Raw genomic sequence first — 19,647 nt, 5'->3', positions numbered from 1 at the left:
TGGCTAGATTGTGACAGTCTCAAACAGGACCTGGCTTGTGGCATGGCTAGGGTCTCCTGCCATGTCTCCCTCCTCCTCCTCGTTGTTCACAACAAGGGTCTCTGTCTCAGGCTCCTCCGAGTAGTCTGTGGGGTGCTGGTGATGTCTCTGCCAAGTATCGCAAGCAGTTCCTTATAAAAACAACAGGTCTGCAGCGCAGCATCCAATCTATTGTTGCACTCTCTGGCCTTGTGGTATCCCTGACAGAGTTCCTTCACTTTCACATGGAATTGCTGCTGATCCCTGTCGTACTCCTTTGCCTGCATTCCCTCATGCAATCTGCTTGTAGATGTCCACATTTCTGCAGCTGGTCCGTAGCTGGGCTTTGTGACAGACAGTACCCAATGTTCACCACTTTTACAAGACTATGATACATTTTGTACAAAGTATGCCTTGTGAGGTACCATTTGAAAACTCATAATCTGCTGAACATTATTGTCTTGGGAAAATGTGTGGAAACACAGTATGTAAGTTTATACGGTTCTACTGTATGATTTTAGCAAAGCATATTCCATATCTGGGGAAACAGCCCAAACCAGTTCCTCAGAGACAAAAAGTTAGTCAGCACCTCAGACATGTGTCAGCATAATCAGATCACCTGGGTAAATGGCCATTCGTTGGCAGAAAGAAGGGTGTGAGCGAGAAATTTACATTTTGGCAATGGAACAGCTGGGGGTTCCCGTGTAACAGACTGGCTGTTGCCTGTACCCCAGCTGGAGATATACCTCTCTCTCCTCTTGGAGGATTAAGAATAGAGGACACAACAAATTACCTCTCTCTTCCATTCCTCTCTCCCCATAGCAGCAACTAGGTCTGAAGGAACACTGAACTGGGGGAGTGGTCCTGGCTGGGATGGAATTCAATCTCCAGCCAGTAAGATTGCAAAAAGCTTGTGGTGAGAAAAACCTTTGCTCTGAATTCATTTAATTTGCTAAATTTTGGATTAGTTTGTGTTTTATCTTTTATTTTCTTTGTAACCAATTCTTACTTTCATGCCTCATTACTTGTAATTACTTAAAATCTTTCTTTTCTGTAGTTAATAAACTTGTTTTATTGTTTTATCTAAGCCAGTATGTTTTGATTAAAGTGTTTGGGAACCTCCACTTGAGATAACGGCTTGTGCATATCATTTTCTATTAATGAAATGACAGACTTTCTATGAGCTTGTATTGTCCAAGAGAGAGCTGAGCAGTACAAGATGCACAATTCTGGGAGAAGGTCTGGGACTGGGGATTTGCTGGTGTTGCCGTGTAATGTAATTCATGAGTGGTTTGCTAAAAAGCTCATACAATATAATTGGGAGTAATTTACATGCTGGAGGCTGTGTGTGAGCAGGCCAGGAGTGGTTGCTCTCACAACAAAGCAGTGTAAAAGGCACCCGAGGTTGGAGATTTGAGGGGACACAGCTGCCCATCTGTTCAGATTGTACCCAGGGGAATGTCACAGGTTTGCACAGCCTCCTCCCCCTCTACAGGCCCAGGAGCCCCAGTACGTCCCATCTACTCCAGGCGGGACTGCGTTTAGTACCCCTCTCTGTGCAAGGAGCCAGCATGGGCAGTTGCACACAACAAGGGTGAGCTGCTAGCTGGGCTTGCCAAGGTGGGCAATCAGGAAAAGGCATTTCCAAAACACTGGGGGGAAGAAAAGGGGGCTTCCAGTCTCATGACCTCTGCGCAATGGAGTTTAAAATTGTGACCAGAGTAGTTGCTGTCGCAGGAAGTGGGCCAGCTGCTGGAGGACTGTTCGGGTCAACTCAGGTCATTCAATGTCTACACTAGCACTGCAATGACTTAAGCAGGTCAGCCATTACTCTACGCCATTCAGGGAGGTGATTTTTTCTGTGTTGCTGTAGTGGGTTGCTTACACTGGCTGGGGTCAAATTTGAGGGCAGACACACGCACAAATAGGTCGACCCAAGGTGGACAGATGACCCAGGGGGAGACCGAAGACTCAGTACATGTACCAGATATCAGCATACCTCAGAGACACCAATCTGCACGACAGCCTGGCGTACAATGATGAGTTTTAGAAAAAGGCTACAAAAGCCACCAACCCCAAACAGGGAAGTGGCAAGAAAGAGGATACAACTAGGTCTGCCCTAATGCTAAATCTGAAGGACAGTTAAATGCTCCAAATTATGCTAAATGCAGTTGTTTGCCCTTTATGTAGTGTAGACCACTAAGAATACACTACACTTGTGTTGCATATTGTGCAGTGATTAGATTAACTTTTGAGTGAAATTCAGAGTGTTGGCTACTATCTACACAGCCCAAAATAATTTGGACTGTATCTCAGAGACCAGCACTCCTTCTATGTCCAAGCCACAACAACTGCTCTCAGAGAGAGTACATCAGACATTTGTCTTTAGGGTGAAGCTCACAGCGGTCAGCTCTGAAATGCCAATCTGCTGGATATATATGACAGCCCAAACCTGGCCCAGTATACCACAAGATATAAGACATCTCCTTTATCCAAGCTTTCAACAGAAAGCTTTCGAATCCTATGACATTTACTCTTCTGGCTGCTAGCCATCTTCTCAGATCCTTGCACAGGATCAGAGTTGGTTGCTACACAGGGTTAGAAAATACATTTTCCCCTATCATGTGAAATTGTTTAGTACTATTTTAAACCTATATCCAGTGTGCTTAGGTACAAAGGTGTTAGGTGCCTCGTAAATACAGATGACGATCATAAAAAGTAATAGGCGTTTCCCATGGCTGCTTTGTTGACATGTAAAAATGTGTAACCCAGGCATCCAGGCTGTAACAGGGGAGTGAGGATGAAGCCCAAGAGGTTAGGACGTATTACACAGCAGTTACTTAAGCTTCTCCTCATTATAATCCTTGTGGGAATTTCAACTGGACTCATCAGCAACAAGCCATTCAGAAAACCTGCATTAGGTAGAGAGCAAATGCAATCAACAGTGCAGCTCATCACCATTCACAGCCAGCAAAGAGTTAAAAACTCAAATTCCTGCTAAAACTGCCAAGAGCTACAAGCCCAGTCTCCTGTGTGGGTGGTGGCGGCAGCAGCTAAATCCACTCCCCAATGATTGGCTGGCTTAGTAAAGGGTGGGGGGGGGGAGGGAGAGATGGGTCCCCCTGCCCGGTAAACAACAACATGGCATCTGCTCAAATTTTCAGCTAAAATCTGTCAGACAGTTCTGTTCATTTTACCGCAAGTCTCAGGAGACAGCAGCCTCTGACCTTTGTTAGAAAGAGAACCCTTGTCCTCTAATTACAGACTTCTTGAAAAACACAATCCAGCCGGCAATTAATGTGGAACGGAGAAATATTTTTTTTCTATATCAAATTAGCTCAGCAGACCACACTCCAAGGACATTAAATGTACACACACACCCCAGCAAAATGGCAGCAGAATTAAAGCACACTTTCACCTGCCACGTAACTCCTACTAACAAAGCTTAACTGGACTGTTTTCAAAGACATTGCCTTTAAACTTCTTTCCTTCCACCTGCCATCCCCCAAAGACATTGTTGCTTGTGCCAGCACCTCCTGAGATCCATTGGGAAATCTAGGAGAGTTAAGCCAGGACATTGCCGATTAATCCACTAATGGAATGAATCAAGAGTGTCTACAGCCCTTCCCCCACCACACACACACACATCCAGAAGCCTCTGGGGAGCAGAATCCATCTGGTAAATGCCTGCTCCAGGCAGTGTTATCCGGACCTAGACCCTACTCTATGCTGAGAGCAACCCTCTCTTTTAGAAAGGGCATGAATATCCTCCATCCACTGTCCTTTCTTAAGGAGCATCTGTTTACAGACAGGAGAAAGGATTCTTAAATGCACCATCTTGCACCAGCAAATGCAGAGTTGCTTGTTTACCAAGCAGGAAAAGTCAGCAGAATAGCAGTAGTTAGGAAATTCCCATTCATTTCATTCTCAGGGTAGGGCTGCAGCATGAGGTGCAAGAGGGAAAGGAGGAGGCATAGAGCAATTAATATACGGAAGGTAACATGTCGTCCACCTCCGGCAGTTCCCAATAGCACGTGGGTAAAAGCAAGCAATAGAGCTCACTGGAGTCAGGAAAAACTGGTGCTGAAGGTTGTTAGTCCAATTTTATTTGTGTAACAGGAGACGGGGGCAAGGGCTACATATGGTGAGAGGGAGGAATCCCTTTTCAAGTGGGCTAAAGAGATGAAATTCTGGCCACTGAACCTTATGGGGGAGTCGTACAACTGAGCTGGTTTCTGGGGTTCACAGCCTGGCCCAGCTTATCCATGCAAGGCAGAAGAAAGGCCTGTCACTGGAGTCCAGAGCTTCCTTCAGCCCTCGGGTATTAAGTCAGGCAAGGAAGAAACAGAAAGCTGTGGGACAGCTGTCTCAAAGAAATGACCCACCCAGCTGCCTGGCACCTGGATGGACACATCATATGTCAGCCACAGGAGACCTCCAGTATTACAATTAATGACACAAACAGAAGGGCTTTAGCCTTCAATCTGTCATGGCTGTCATGATATAGATGGAGACACCTGTTTTCAGACCACTGGAGAAGGGGTTGAGGAGTGGGAGCCCTGTTCCCTCTTCTATTCCTATAAATGGTGTGATAGATTATGGTAGGCTGATTGCAGTGGAGAAAGTAGGTGTTCTCTACAGAGTGGTCTCTAGGGAAACTAGGGTGGTTAGGGGCCTGAAGGGGGGGGGGGGTGTACCTAGATCTGATCAGTGACTCTCCCATTACATATAAAACACTGAGTAGGAATGATGCTTGACAGCACACTCAAATATTCATAATGATAATGCAGGCTCAAAACCAACAGCATGCGAAATTCAGAACAGCCCTGGTGCCCAACCAGCCTCTTTCCTACAAAAGGGTCAGTTGTCTATTCCCAACATTTTTCAGCAAGACCCTCCTGTATTTCCCACTTTGTCCACCACCTTGGATATATAGTATTTGGCAACCGGATAGAGACTGTTCCATGATTAAAACCTTTTCTTACATACCTTGCCAGCAAAAGCGCTCTCACAGCTCCTCAGATTAACTCTCCTAGTTCCAAAACAGACTGTATTTGGGGATGACAGACCCATTACCCTTAGATGCACACACCCAAGCCTGCATTGGGTTCTCCCTGCTCTGTGTGGAATTGTTCATAACATTTTCTTCCCACCTCCAAAAATAAGATTTCTCTTGTCAAGATTAGCCTCCTACACCTCCACAGAGAGTAGCAGTAACTAAATGCTTACTAGCTAGTACATCAACTTTATCATGTCTTTTCCCACTTCCTAGTTGCTAACTCCTTCAGGCAACCAGTCAGCTTTCACCTTCTCCCCAAACCTTACGACATTCCCGTTCCACAGCAGCAGTCACAAATTTGTGGTTGACACTATGAGTACATTTCCCAGACCTGAAGAAGAGCTCTGTGTAAGCTCAAGAGCTTGGCTCTTTCACCAACAGAAGTTGGTCCAATAAAAGAGATTGCCTACTCACACTGTCTCTCTAATATCCTGGGACTGACACACTACAACCACACTGAACACAACAAATGTGTAGTGACAGAAGAGACTAAAAGACTCACTTAGAAAATGAGAATGGCTTTCAGGAGAGGAAGGAGGAATCTTTATGCTCCTACGCTTGGCTTTTCTGTACATCCATTCTGTAGACAGATCCAGCTCTGGAGTCTTGAATTGTTTCCACTTTAACATTTGGCACTTGCTATGCACTGGGTGCCCTCTTCTGGCAAAACACAGCCACAGCCACACGGATCAGCTATCTCCTCCCACGTGGCACACAGCAGGCCCTTTATTGGTTCTGTTCAGTAACAGTTTTCCTAATAATGTAATGACATCAATCCCATATACAGCCAGAGGTGCCTCCTCTCCAAAACTCCTTTTCTTTGTGCTGACTGGTGTGTGGCTCACGTCAGAACTGGGACTTCAGAACTGAAAATGAATGATCTACTGCTGTGTGGTGTTGCAGCATACAATTTAAAAAAACGTTGCAGTCAGCTATGTGGTGATTGCAGTGCTGTGTGCAGATATTTATAGATATCCAGAGAGGAAGTCTGTAAAGTGTCTTGGGATCTTTCAGAATTAAAAATGTTAAATAAATGTAAGATATTGAAGTGATTTTTTTTTTTCAGTTCAGAAGATATCAAATGATAGGATAACTACAGATACACAGGGAGCTGACAAGTTCCCATCTCCCATGGGGTTTTGCTCCCCTCACTGAATAGTGCTCTAAATATCCCTAAGAAAAAATATCCCTACACAAGACAGACATTATGTTTGCACAGTTTTAGTTCTGACCGCATAAGCCTCAGACCGATCACCTTCTGTCAGCCTAGATTTCCCTGTTCTCAATTTGAGCTCAGTACTCCTAGTCAGACCCCCTTGTTCCTCACCTTCCTTGGTGTTTACAAGAGGATCTAACTAGGGGTACGTCCAGACTACCTGCCGTATCGGTGGGTAGCGATCGATTTATCGGGGATCGATATATCGCGTCTCGTTAAGATGCGATATATTGATCCCCAAACGCACTCCCCGTCGACTCCGGAACTCCACCGGAGTGAGCAGCGGTAGCGGAGTCGACGGGGGAGCTGCGGCCGTCGATCCCGCGCCGTGAGGATGGGAGGTCAGTCGGAATAAGATATGTCGACTTCAGCTACGGTATTCCTGTAGCTGAAGTTGCGTATCTTACATCGACACCCCCCCCAGTGTAGACCAGGCCTAGGAGTAATGAGCTCAAATTGAGAACAGGGAAATCTAGGCTGCATACTAGCTTTCTGACAGTGAGATCTATTAGCCTAGTTACTCAATGGAAATAGTGGTGGTCCCATTGTTTGGGACATGTAAGGCTAGACTCAGAACACTAGCACTGGAGGGAACACTCCTGCATTGGCAGGGAAATGGGCTGGATGGTCCAATGTAGGCTGATAGCTGGGGTGAGGGTTTGGATTTACATGGGTCTTCCGAATAACCCCAGAGGGGTCTCCTCTGCACAGTTCTTGGTCTGAGAGTACAGTAACTCCTCACTTAACATCCTCCCACTTAACGTTGTTTCGAAGTTACATCGCTGCTCCATTAGGGAACATACTCGTTTAAAGTTGTGCAATGCTCCCTTGTTAGGCTGACTTTACAAGGGAGCATTGCACAAGTTCCTCTTCTCCGCCTCCTCCCCCTCCCTTTCTGCCTCCCTCCCAGCGCTTCCCCCACCACCAAACAGCTGTTTGGCAGTGCTTAGGACTTTCTGGGAGTGAGGGGGGAAGCTCCCCCCCACCGCACCCCCTCTGCAGGCAGGGCCACTCGGAACGCAGGGGCTTTAGGGGCTGCAGGGCCCTGGGCTAAGGGGGCCCTGGGGCCCTGGCCTGCAGCTCTAAAGCCCCTTTCGGAATGCGGCCCTGCGAGCACGGGCCGGAGGACTCAGGAGGAGCAGGGGCAGTCACGCAGCAGCAGCCGGAAAGAAGCGGCGCTTTCCCCTTCAGAGCCAGTTGGAGGGCGCTTTGAAGGGGAAAGCGCCGCTTCTCTCCAGCCACTGGCTGCACGGCTGCCCCGCTCCTCCTGAGTCCTCCGGCCCGTGCTCGCAGGGCTGCATTCCGAAAGGGGCTTTAGAGCTGCAGGCCAGGGCCCTGCAGCCCCTAAAACCCCTGCGTTCCGGGTGGCCTGGCCTGCTGGGGGGGCAAGCTCCCAGAATCGCGGCCATGGGGTCGGTTCCGCACTGCACAGAGCCACCTGCACACCCCCTGCAGCAAACAGGAGCTGCCCCAGTTAAGTGCTCTGCACCTCCGGCCTGCCCCAGCCCTGAGCCTCCTCCCGCACCCCCACCCTGAGCGCCATCCTGCACCCTAACTCCCTCCCAGACCCCACCCCCCACCCTGAGCGCCCTCCCCTACTAACTCCCTCCCAGACCCTGCACCCAGGGGTAAGCCAGGGGCACCTCCCCACCACAGTACTGTACAGTATATAATGCCTTTTGTCTGCCCCCAAAAAATTTCCTTGGAACCTAACCCCCCACATTTACATTAAATCTTATGGGAAAATTGTATTCGTTTAACATCGTTTCACTTAAAGTTGCATTTTTCAGGAACATAACTACAACGTTAAGTGAGGAGTTACTGTAGGTGGCACTGGAGGCGAAGAGGTAGCCCCAGGTGGGTCCCATCTTTCCTCTTCCCCTTCCACCCTTACCTAAGGGTATGTCTACACTACAGGATTAATCCGAATTTAGATAATTCGAATTTGGGAAACAGGTTGTATAAATTCGATTGTGCGCGGCCACACTAAGCACCTTAATTCGGTTTTAAACCACATTAATTCGGTGGTGTGCGTCCACACTAACCCTAATTCGAATTAACAAAATCGATTTAGGCTCTACTCCGTTCGTCGAGGTGGAGTACAGAAATCGATTTAAAGGGCCCTTTAATTCGAATTAACTGGCTCTGTAGTGTGGACGGGTGAAGGGTTAATTCGGATTAAGGCAGCTAAATCCGAATTAAAGTCCTAGTGTAGACCAGGCCTATGAAGCTGTACCTGCTTAAAGTGCCTCAGCATGTGCTATACCAGCTTCAGCCTCTGGCTGGCTCTTCCCGAAGGAACATTTGACACTCTTTTCTTCCAAAACTTCATAATTTATGTTGCTTTTAACTCCTTCCAATCTGTCAGTATCTTACTGACACTGAGGTGCACAGACCAGGACATACATGTTTGTATCAGAGATGTCTCAAGGAGGTCTTTTCCCTTCCTACTCTGTTAAAAGTCTTTATGTATGCACTCTTAAGTTAAACTGGTTTATTGTTGCAACCATGCTACATTTTAATCTCATGTCTACCACATTGGTCAATATCACTCCTCAATATCTTTCACCATGACTGCTTCCCAGATTTCTCCCTTCCTTTAAATTTCTGTTTCAGATTATTTTTGCCCAGATATTTATCTTGCCGTTTTCTGAACAGAATCTCTTTATTTTCTGCAAGAAGTTGCACGTTAGGTCAATAACAGAACATGTTACTGGGCCTGTCTAGTACAGAGTACGAACATTTACTCCTTGTTGACAAAAAGCTGGAAAAGTAGTGAAGTAGGCGGTTTTACAACTCTAACCTCAGTTCATCTGATCTTATGTGCAAGGGAGGATTTTATTGCAGAATAACTACATGCACACATGGAGTTAGTCAGGAATAGCTATCCCAGAATAACTCCCTGTGTACAAGCCCTAAGACTGTAAGCTCTTTGCTCTGTGTTTGTACAGCGCCTAGCACAATAGGATCCTAGATTATGACTGGAGCTCCTAGGCACTGTCATGACAGACAGACAAGACAGATGAGGCTGAACTATTCCCCCACTCCCTCATGTAGACACTCTGAATCACAGATAGAGATTTTCCTGCCACAGTAAGTATTGTCTTTAAAAAAGGCTAACACCCAGTGTGGAATCCCAACTCATACTGCTACACTTCCCCGCTCCCGCAAAGGGAACAGGACAACCAAGGTTCAGAAAACAGACCCACACCAAACCAGTCAGAGGGCAATGAGGAGACCCTGCTAGCTGCCCCCTTTCCCAAATGAAGAAGTCACGAAAAGACTGTCCCCACCAGAGACCCCCCCCCCCCCCCCCCCCCCCCCCCCCAGAAGTGGTAGAGTATCTGTGAGGCGATTACACCAGGAAGCTTGGCTGCTCTGCAGTACACTTCCCCTGGGAGAGGCAGCAAACTCACTACATTTCATCACTAAGAGCCTTCTTGCCGAATTCCACACATCACAAGGGAATGGGAGGAGGCGGAAGGGCTGTGCTGAGCCTATAAGAACCAGGCACAGATCTGTGAATTTTCCAGTTGCCAGAAAGGGATCAAGCTGCACAAAAGACTGCCTGTTTTCAAAGCTTCTGCCAGTGATGCATGGCTCATCCAGACCAGTTTACAACCATGAGTAGGAGCGAACACACAAATCTTTATGACTAAGTTGCTCAGGAAACCTAATATACATTTTAAAACAATAAGTGAATAAGAATGCAAGAAGTCAGTGGCTCAGTTGGAAATGGATTAGATCAGTGGTTCCCAAAATGGGGTTCCTGGACCCCTGGAGGCCTGCCATGGGTTATGCGGGGTCCATCCCTGAAACAAGGCTGGAACATGTCGGAACAGCGTTCAAGCGCTTTTGATGCATGGAGAGCACCATTTTGTTCTCAAAATAACATCCTCTGCACAGCGTGATCTCACACGTTCCAAGCGTGAGAGGTCAAGCTGGCAGGGGCACTCCCACTCTGGCAGTGGCTTTCCAGTAATACCAGAAACAAGAGACATTTAGTCAGATATCAACGAGAAAAAAAGGAAAAATGTTTGGGAACCACTGGGTTAGATAACTTTCACCTCGAGGCTGAAGCCAGACCAAAGGGGCAGTGACTGAAAGTTGTTACTAGCAGTTACCATATGCAGCCATACCACCTTGGACTATATTCTCATCTGTACTCATAAGAGGAGTACGGTCAGACCTGGCAAGTACTTGGATGGGAAACCAGCAAGGGAAAGTGTGCTCCTGCATGAAGTAGCAGTTGTGATGTGATAGATGGCACTTTCCCCTCCAAATTAGTATGATGTTAGAACTCTGTATTCCTGGAGGTGCAATCTTTTAAATGAGGCTTCAAACTAACATTCTAAACCCTAGCCCTTTATGGTAGCTGAAGATCACTTTTGTGGCCCAGTTCCAATTTGTGCAATTACATTCTGCCGGCAGAATATGGCACATAGCAATGCTACTCAGCAGTCTGGAACAAAATGAGGAAGAGTACCATATCCAATTTACACTGGGGCAAGGGCATACTTCACCCCAGAAGTGGCTGAAGCAAATTCCAGATATTGTTTATAAAGCACTTTGGCATGAAAAGCACTAGAGAAATACAAAACAGGGAAACTGATTGGCAGAGTCATAACGGAATAACAATTTGGAAGTAACTGGAGAAATTATTCTGGAATAAAGTCACACTTATTCCAGAACAGAGTGTCCACACAGGGGAGTTATTCCACTATAGCAATGAAGGTCAGTTTCTTTGTGTAGACATACCTATAGTATCTAAGAGGTGTTGGCAGGACTCATGAAATGAGCTCTGGAAGTCTCAGTTGAGTGCCTAAGGGGCAGGTATTCATATCACAGAAACCACCACGATTGGTCCCTTTGTTGGCAGACTCAGCAGAGGGGCTAGGGCTGAATAGCACATAGAGCAGCAGTTCTGAAACTGGGGTACACAAGCAGGGCCGGATAAAGGCAGGGGCTGCAGCCCAGGGCCCCAGTTCAAGGGGGGCCCGGCAAAAATAAATCACAGGCAGCGACCTCTGGGCCACTTGAAGGGGTGCTAAGGCAGGCCTGCATGCCAATGCCCCACGCTGCTCCCGGAAGCAGCTGGCTGCTGGCACGTCTCTGCGGCTCCTGGTGGGGGCGAGGCGACTCCGCGCACTGCCCCCACCCCCAGCACTGTCCCCACAGCTCTCATTGGCCAGTTCCCGGCCAATAGGAGCTACGGGGGCGGCACTTGCGGGCATGGGCAGCACACAGATACATGCTGTCCCCCTCCCGCCAGGGGCCGCAGAGACGTGCCAGCAGCCAGCCGCTTCTGGGAGCAGCGTGGGGCCATGGCATGCAGGCAGCCTGCCTGAGCCCTGCTGCACCACCGGCCGGGAGCTGCCTGTGGTAAGCGCCTCCCAGCCGGAGCCTGCACCTCGCACCCCCCTCCTCCACCCCAACCCCATGCCTCAGAACAGAATCCCCCTCCTGCACCCAAATTCCCTCCCAGACCCCGCACTCCCTCCTGCACCCTAATCCCGTCCCCTCCTGCACCAAACTCCCTCCTAGAAAAAAGACGTATACAGGGGCCCCACAAAATCTAATAGCCCCGGGCCAACAGGAGAGTTAATCCGGCCCTATCCACGAGTCATGTCCAGCTCCAGTGGGTCTACAAGTTATGTCCAGGGCCGTCGGCCCCGCTGATCAACTCTCCCTCCCTCCCAGTGCCTCCTGCACGCCATGGAACAGCTATTCAGTGGGGTGCAGGAGGTGCTGAGAGTGAGGGGGAGGAGCAGGGATGGGGCGCACTCGGGGGAGGGCGGAAAGAGGCGGGAAAGGAGGCACAGGGGTGGAGGGAAGGCAGGAAGAGGTGGGGCGGGGCCAGAGGCTGAGCCGGGGTTGAGCACCCCCGGGGAAAATTAGAAGCCGGCTTTTAAATCAAAACGGGGGTCCTTGGGTTGCTAAAGTTTGAGAACCACTGGCATAGAGAATGAATTCCCTTTACCCATGCATGTGGTTCCCCTTCAGTTCAACGATGAGGCACAACCATTGAGGAAGTCTGTATTGCCACTATCTGTGCTATTCTTTTCTGGACTGGGTGACTTTCGGCGACTGCACCAGTCACCCAAAGAACAAACCTACAATTCCTAGGAAACCTCACAGCCCTGCCCACCATGCTCCCCATCCTCACAGCAACAGCTCAAACACAGCCCCTAATGTAGTACTGTATGCTGCAACAGAAGCTTTTCCTTTTTCCCTTCAAACAAATAAAGCTCTGTCCAGTCCTGTGCCCTGGTGGATCGGCCACACACACTCACCTACTCCTGTTGCTCCCATTGTATCAAGCATAGGTGACTGCTCTGGCAGGAAAGGCCAGCAGGACTACAATGAAGCAAAGCACAGGGAGACCACTGGAGCAGCCCAGAGATTTAGCCATCATAAGCCAGACTGTAATATACTTGGCTGGTATTACTGAGATTGTGACAAATATGGCCTCCGTAGGAATCCCTATTCTAATTTATTCAGTGCTGCATCTGATGACAAGTAAAAGAGTTAAATACTTGGAGAGGAATTAGGATACACTCTGTACCGTAGACCTGAGTACTCTCACATTGCATCAGTGAGTATGTCTACACTGCAATGTACGCCCATGCTTGAGCCTGGCTAGCCCCCCTTGCGTCTACACTGCAATTGCGCTAATCCAGGGCTCAGATCCAGGGTCCGAGCTCAAGTCAAACCAGGACCCAGGATCCAAGCCCTATTGCTTTGCAGTGTAGCTGCAGGTCCGCTTGACTCACGTGCTGGGAGTCAGCCGGAAGTAATCCACAATTCCATAGGAAAACCTCCTTAATCCTCTCTATCCCAACAACCTGCAATCCACCCTGTTGAAAACAGAATCGCCTCCCACACACACCTTGGCAAATGGCAGTGGCTTAGGTCAGCGTTAACCCATTCTGGTCTGATCACCGATCTGCAAACACACTCCTGGGCAATGGAGAGCGAACCGATCAAGCCTTTTCTAAAGTGAGCGGCTTCCTGGTAACATGCGGGGAGGAGTGGGGGGGCAGTAAAGTTTTCCCACAGTCCACCGCATTTCTAAGGCCACATTTTGGGGAAGGGGAGTCACTAGGGACTCTGGGATATAGTTACTTTGATTCAGGTCTGCACACTACAGAGTGGATGCCAGAACCCTGGGTTCAAACATAATGGTCAGAAAATTCTTAACCTAGGGTTAAAAATACAATGTAGATGCTCAAGCCCAGGGTTCCCAGACACAGGTCAGCTGACTCGAATCCCACTAACCCTGGGCTTACATTGCAGCGTACACATACCCAGTGAGGCCTTGAACAGTTACCTGGAAGAGAGGAAGAAGGAAAGGGGACAAAACTGAAACAGTCAAGAATGTATGGATAAGGTTTATCCACTAGATGGTGTAAAGACAACACAGTGAAAGGTTTGCAGACGTCAATTAATGGCACTTACAATTCAAAGGAGTGAAAAAGGCATACAGGAAGCAATGGAAGAAAGGTTGAGTTATCCCTGAGCACTTTTATCCAGAAAATAAAATTCAGTTTTGCCATTTCTGCTAAAAAAAAAAATGACTTGGTAAGAAAACAGCACAGCTCTTAGAGAGAAATAAATGTGACATGTCAGAAGAGAGTTAGCTATGCAGCTTTTAAACACTAAGGCCCGGATACATAAAGGTATTTAGGCACCTAACTCCCAGACTTATGCTCCACTACGATCTACAAAACTCCTGCCTGGCTGCTGCGGAACCCTGTATCACGAAAGTTTATGCCCAAACATATCTGTTAGTCTTTAAGGTGCCACCAGACTCCTCATTGTTTTTGTGAACTCTGCAGGCACCTAAACTCTTTTGCACCTAAGTTTTTGAAGTAAAAGTTCAGCATTGCAATACCTAAATCCCTCTGTGGCTCCGCGCCTAAATCACCAGTTCAAATCCAGCTCTCAGTCGGAGTGCGGGGAGAAATCTCATTCAACAGACCAAATTGCTGTTTCTGCATCTCATAATTACTTTAGCATGGAGCCTGAATTACTAAACATAACCTCCCTCACCCTGCACTGCAAAGAACCAGGTGATAGATTGCACACCGCCATCTCTACAACACCAGACCCAGCCTGTGGCTACAGAGGACTTTGCTCTCTGCTGCTATCAGATTAGAGGTTCCCAATCAGATTAGCTAAAAGCTTGAAATCCCATTAGTGAAAGCCAGGTCTGAATTTCATCTGCCTCAGAGCCAAAAGTGAGACTAAGAAAAAACCCTAACAGATCAAGAAATAACAAAGAGCAAATATGGAAGGAAAATCATTTTACAGAGAGATTTTCTAAAGTGAAAACATGACGGCTAAAAATTGAGCTTGCTTGGCCTGCCAGGAAACCTCCACGAAGTAACTTGCCATCTGAAATGCCTATACACACTGGCTAATATATTGATACCTGTGCTCACCTTCATGGAGGGGCCACGATTGTGCTACGTAGAGTTGCCAGCACGCTGCAGTGTCCCCATGATCTGTCAGGGTACAGCGGCCATAGCAGGGCCTATGATTAAGTGATGCTGTTTATTCACAATTTCAGCCTGTGCATAGTGTCTATGGCCTCACAGGGTATACCGTATTTGCACCTGGTTCACATTTTTTGTTTGTCCCAATGGATCCTTTGAATAATTCTGTCCTGCACAATGGGGATTTGCATATGCCTCATGAGGGCCAAGGATTAGTTTCACAGTTGCCAACCTCATGGCATAGTCTCACCAACCTCTCTCCCAAGCTGCTGCCAGACTTACTCTGGGCCCAAGCTACGATGAACACTATCCTCCTTTGGGTGACAATTCTTGAGGAAGTTCTTTGATTTGAGTCTGATTATTTATTCAATAACTCATTTTAATTTGTTGCATGATTGATTGTCTGTTCTTGTTTTGTTGGTGTGTCACTCGCCTTAAAAAAAAACCAGCCACCATGAAACCTACTACATTTCGCTAATATATTCAATGTTGCGTTTCCATTACTATTACCCTTGTCTTCTCCCTTCCCGCCCCCCCCCCTTGTGTTCTATACCCACTGTCACACCTTGACCTCTGCATGTTTGAGCAGAGGCATTTATCCTACATTGGTACAGTGCCTAGCACATTGGATCTCCATCTTGACTGGGGCATCTGGGAGCTACTGTCTTGTAAATAAAATAATAATGCAGTTAAGAGATGGATTTGATTGCCAGGGCACCCATCAGGAAAGTGTATACAATAGGGCATATGCATGCCTAGATTGGCTGCTGAACAGCAATTGATTTTGGTCCTCTGTTTTTCAGGCAAATCATCACAAGGTTTAAACATGTTCAGGTTACAAAAGCTGTAGTTTGTATTTTATTTTTGTCTCTCCCATTGCTGTCCCAGGGTGCAGAGTGAGGGAGAACATTCAAGACTGTTCATATAGCGTCCCAGGTGCTCTCAGGGTGGCCTTGAATGGCAGGAGTTGGAAGACAGGATGGAGCATAGCTGAGAGCGGATGAGTACCAATGCAAGTGTTCTCAGCCCCACATGCAGCCAAAAGAAGAGTTGCATGATAGAGGACAGAGCCAGTATTCTGAACTGTCAAATCTAATACTAAATGGTGGGGCCAAGAGCATTGTAACACAGCACTGGCAGAACTAACTCAGCCATTGTAGCTATAACACTGATATTTTCGGTCTATGTCTCTACAATAATGTAGAGAAACCCAGTGTAGGATTCAATGGTGGCAAGGCTTGTAATTGTACTTGCTCTCAGCCAGGGTCTTGATAGTTCAAATAAGGCATACAGGGGGCTGCAATGCCAAAATACTGTAGCACAGACAAGGCTTTTCTTTTTGCAGTATAGCTGGGAATCCCCTAACTGGTATGGCTGGTCCACCTGTTTTTTTCAGCACTTTGTGCAGTAGGAGATCACAGACTATGCTGCACCACAGGCTCTGTTGTGCCACTCTATATGCCCTTGCTCTGGTCACTCAACCCAATCCCCTCACCCCCATGGAATCACTATGGAATAATTTTCCAAATTCCCCGGGAATGCACAGATACAAACAGTTCAGCATCATGGCAAGCATGGATACAAACTCAGCTAACACATGAATGTGGTGCCCCTACAACAGGGTTAGGGAGATTTTCTGTTTGTTGGGGGGGGGGGGTTAGTGCAACACAACGGTGTTTGTTGAAAGAAAACCAGAGCATGTGACACTGGATACAAACATAGCTGCACTTCTACTGTGCATGTGCCCATACTCCTCACTTAGGTCCCTTAAAAATCTCCATAAAATTCAATTCCAGAGTTAGAATAAAGGTTTCAGACAAACTTCAGGACTTCTTCCTGGACAATGTTGACTTGCAAGCTGCAACAGGCAAAGGGTGACAAATATCCTTACAATGGAAAGGTAGAAAGATAATTTATGATGGCCCTCTCCTCCCCTGCTCTACACAGACTCATCAGCAGCTGGCGTCTCCTACCTTCCCTGGAGTGGGAAGGGGATGTTGCGATGGCTGCAATAGATCAAACCATATCATCTTTACTACTTTAAAATTAAAATATCCTCAATTGATGGATGGGGCATGGGCCCTGCAGGACTCAAAGAGCACCAAGGCAAATTCATAAGAGCTAGAAGCAACCCATCCTGGGCCACATTGTTCTCTGCTCCAGCAGCCCTGCAAGGGATGATACCTCTCAGACAAAAATTGTGTTTCATCTCTCCTCAGCTGCTAGAGTTACAGCAATAAGAACAAAACAGAGCGAAGAGTTCACAGACTGAACATCTACACTGAGTAAAACTGAGGAGACAGAGTGGGTATTTTGGATTTAGATCTGAAGTCCGGTTTTACGAATAGCCAAGGGTCAGGAAATTCTTTAATGAGAATCAGAGGGATCACATTCAACCCCTCATCATGCATGCAGCCACATTCCATACGTGGCATGGCCAAAAAATGTGTTTAATTTACTGTATACCTCTGTAAGCATTCAACCAGTGAAATAAAACAGTCGCCAAAACAAACAAACAGTGTTAGGAAGCCATCTGCCAGAACACACACACACGCACACACTTTACTGTAATCCGACTCTTACTTGATTGTCCCTCGCAGGGTATCCATGATAACCTGAGGTCAGAGGCTCATTCTACAAGAGAACAGAAAAGATGAATGCAACGCTTGTAAGGAACAGAAACAAGGGGTTATAAGTCTACCCAAGTCCAGGTGGACACAAGAAGCTGCAATGATTTGGGGAAAGAGGCAGGTAACATTTAAATTTCCTACTGACATCCTATTTTCTGTGTGAGTCAATGCACCTAAATACAGACTAGTTTGAAACTACATATTCCAGAGTGCATGGAAGAAGAAAATACAGGCATGAAATAACCATAGCCTATTCCTACTTCATCTCCTGTGAGATGTGTCTATAGTTTTTGCTATTTTTCACAGGACTTTTTTTTTTTTTTTAATGTCTCTTTTTCCATTGTGGAGATAGAACAATTACAGTGTAAACTTCTGTGTGCTGCTGCCCAGTTAACCCAGTCTTGGAGAAAACTCTCTCCATCTAAACAATGGCAGCAAAGGTGTGAACTCCTTCCTGCAAACCGTGCAATACTGACACGTGAACATAATGTTAGACAGTTACAGTTTAAATTATAACCTTACTAAACTTGGGCAAAAATATCTCCCGCACTCCCCAAAAGAACTAATGTTCTAGCTTCTCTTCCCTCCCCTCCAAATGGGCTCATTGCTCATGCTACTTCCTACATCAGCAATTCGGTCACACTGCCTTGACTGGAAGGATATGCGAGTTTTCTCCATCCTATTCATCCTTGGAATTGCTTATAATTTCCCAGCCTCTCCCTTATTCTAGCAATTACAGTGGAGATGAGGTGAACATATCAATGCTTTTTTTTTATTATTTTTTTTTTACTCTTCCTGGAGATAGGAAGAGAATCTCTCCCACACTTGCAAATTCAAATTGAGGGAGAAATTAGGCAGTTTCACCATACACACGCCCCTTTTCTTTGACAAGGTTAGGGTAGGGAGTGAGTAAAACTGAATAGGATTGCTTCAGTTTCATTCTGCTGCTGCTGCTGCTCCCTCCTCCAGGGCAGAGGGGGGAAGAGTTGTATGCAGACGTTATAAAATGCTGGTGATGAAGAAAGTAGCAATCCCACACTCCTGCATAGAGTTTGTTTTTAAGCTGTTGCTACACACCGCAGTAGGTATTGTTTGGCAAGGGGGTGTTCTGGAGTCTTAACAAGCTCTGCATGTTATTCCAGCTGTTTGCTTCTAGAGGAAAAACTAGGCAAAGCTGACCAGACCCAAATTGTCGAAAGCAAACCTGTGCCAAGACTGCTGTTTCTGCCAGTAGTTGAATTGTTGGAAACAGCTGGAAGTTAGATAGACTTTGTAAAGACAACTGCTTCGTGGCAGAAGGTGCTGTATTACTTCCATTACACATCATGACTATCATTACTATTTTAAATAAATAATTAATTGCGCTGTTGACCGACAATAGAATACCATTTATTTTAAATATTTTTGGATGTTTTCTACATTTTCAAATATATTAATTTCAATTACAACACAGAATACAAAGTGTACAGTGCTCACTTTATATTTATTTTTTATTACAAATATTTGCACTGTAAAAAAATAATTTGTAATTTTCAATTCACCTCATACAAGTACCGTAGTGCAATCTCTTTATCATGAAAGTTGAGCTTACAAATGTAGAATTATGTACAAAAAAAACTGCATTCAAAAATAAAACAATGTAAAACTTTAGAGCCTACAAGTCCACTCAGTCCTACTTCTTGGTCAGCCAATCACTCAGACAAATAAGGTTGGTTACAATTTGCAGGAGATAATGCTGCCTGCTTCTTGTTTACAATGTCACCTGAAAGTGAGAGCAGGCATTCGCATGGCACTGTTGTAGCTGGCGTTACAAGATATTTACGTGCCAGATGCGCTAAAGCAGAGGTTCTCCAACTGTGGTCCGCGGACCACTGCTCCATTCAGGTGGTCCGCGGATAGTTCTCTCTAAGGTGCACACCTGGGCGGCCGCACATGAGAGAATGAAGGGCCACCAACCTAATTAGTGGAGCTGCACAGGTGTGGCTCCACTAATTAGGTGCCTGGACCCTGGAGAAGACACACATGTAAGGTGAGGTGGTGGCCTTGGGGGGGAATAGGGGGCAGGTGGGAGGGGCAGTGGGGTGAGAAGAGGGGGTGGGGGGAATTTGGGACATGCAGAGCTGTGGCGGTGAGAGAAAGAAGCGATTTTCCCCAGCTCCAGGGATGCCGCTGCCAGGGAGAGACTCCCCCCTCCTTCCAGGCCCTAGCTCGGGGGCTGCCGCAGCA

At 46.9% G+C, this 19,647-nt stretch overlaps 1 protein-coding gene across 11 annotated transcripts in view; it reads right to left on the bottom strand.

Annotated features, from left to right (window-relative positions):
* RBFOX2 (RNA binding fox-1 homolog 2) overlaps positions 1-19,647 on the bottom strand; it is a 241,746-nt gene that overhangs the window by 169,705 nt on the left and 52,394 nt on the right. For 9 of the 11 annotated variants that reach the window (XM_024200552.2, XM_024200551.2, XM_024200556.2 and 6 more), the window contains exon 2: positions 17,375-17,425. The exons of the other annotated variants lie outside the window; for them this stretch is intronic. In XM_024200552.2, the coding sequence (XP_024056320.1) occupies positions 17,375-17,425 (51 nt within the window). The remainder of the gene's footprint in view (positions 1-17,374; positions 17,426-19,647) is intronic. 11 annotated transcript variants of the gene reach the window in all.

This window comes from Terrapene carolina, unplaced genomic scaffold (genome assembly GCF_002925995.2).
Source record: "Terrapene carolina triunguis isolate 2854851 unplaced genomic scaffold, T_m_triunguis-2.0 Scaffold247, whole genome shotgun sequence".
Classification (NCBI taxonomy): Eukaryota; Metazoa; Chordata; order Testudines; family Emydidae; genus Terrapene; species Terrapene triunguis.
Note: the sequence above shows the minus strand (reverse complement) of the source record. Positions and strands in the feature narration are given on the sequence as shown.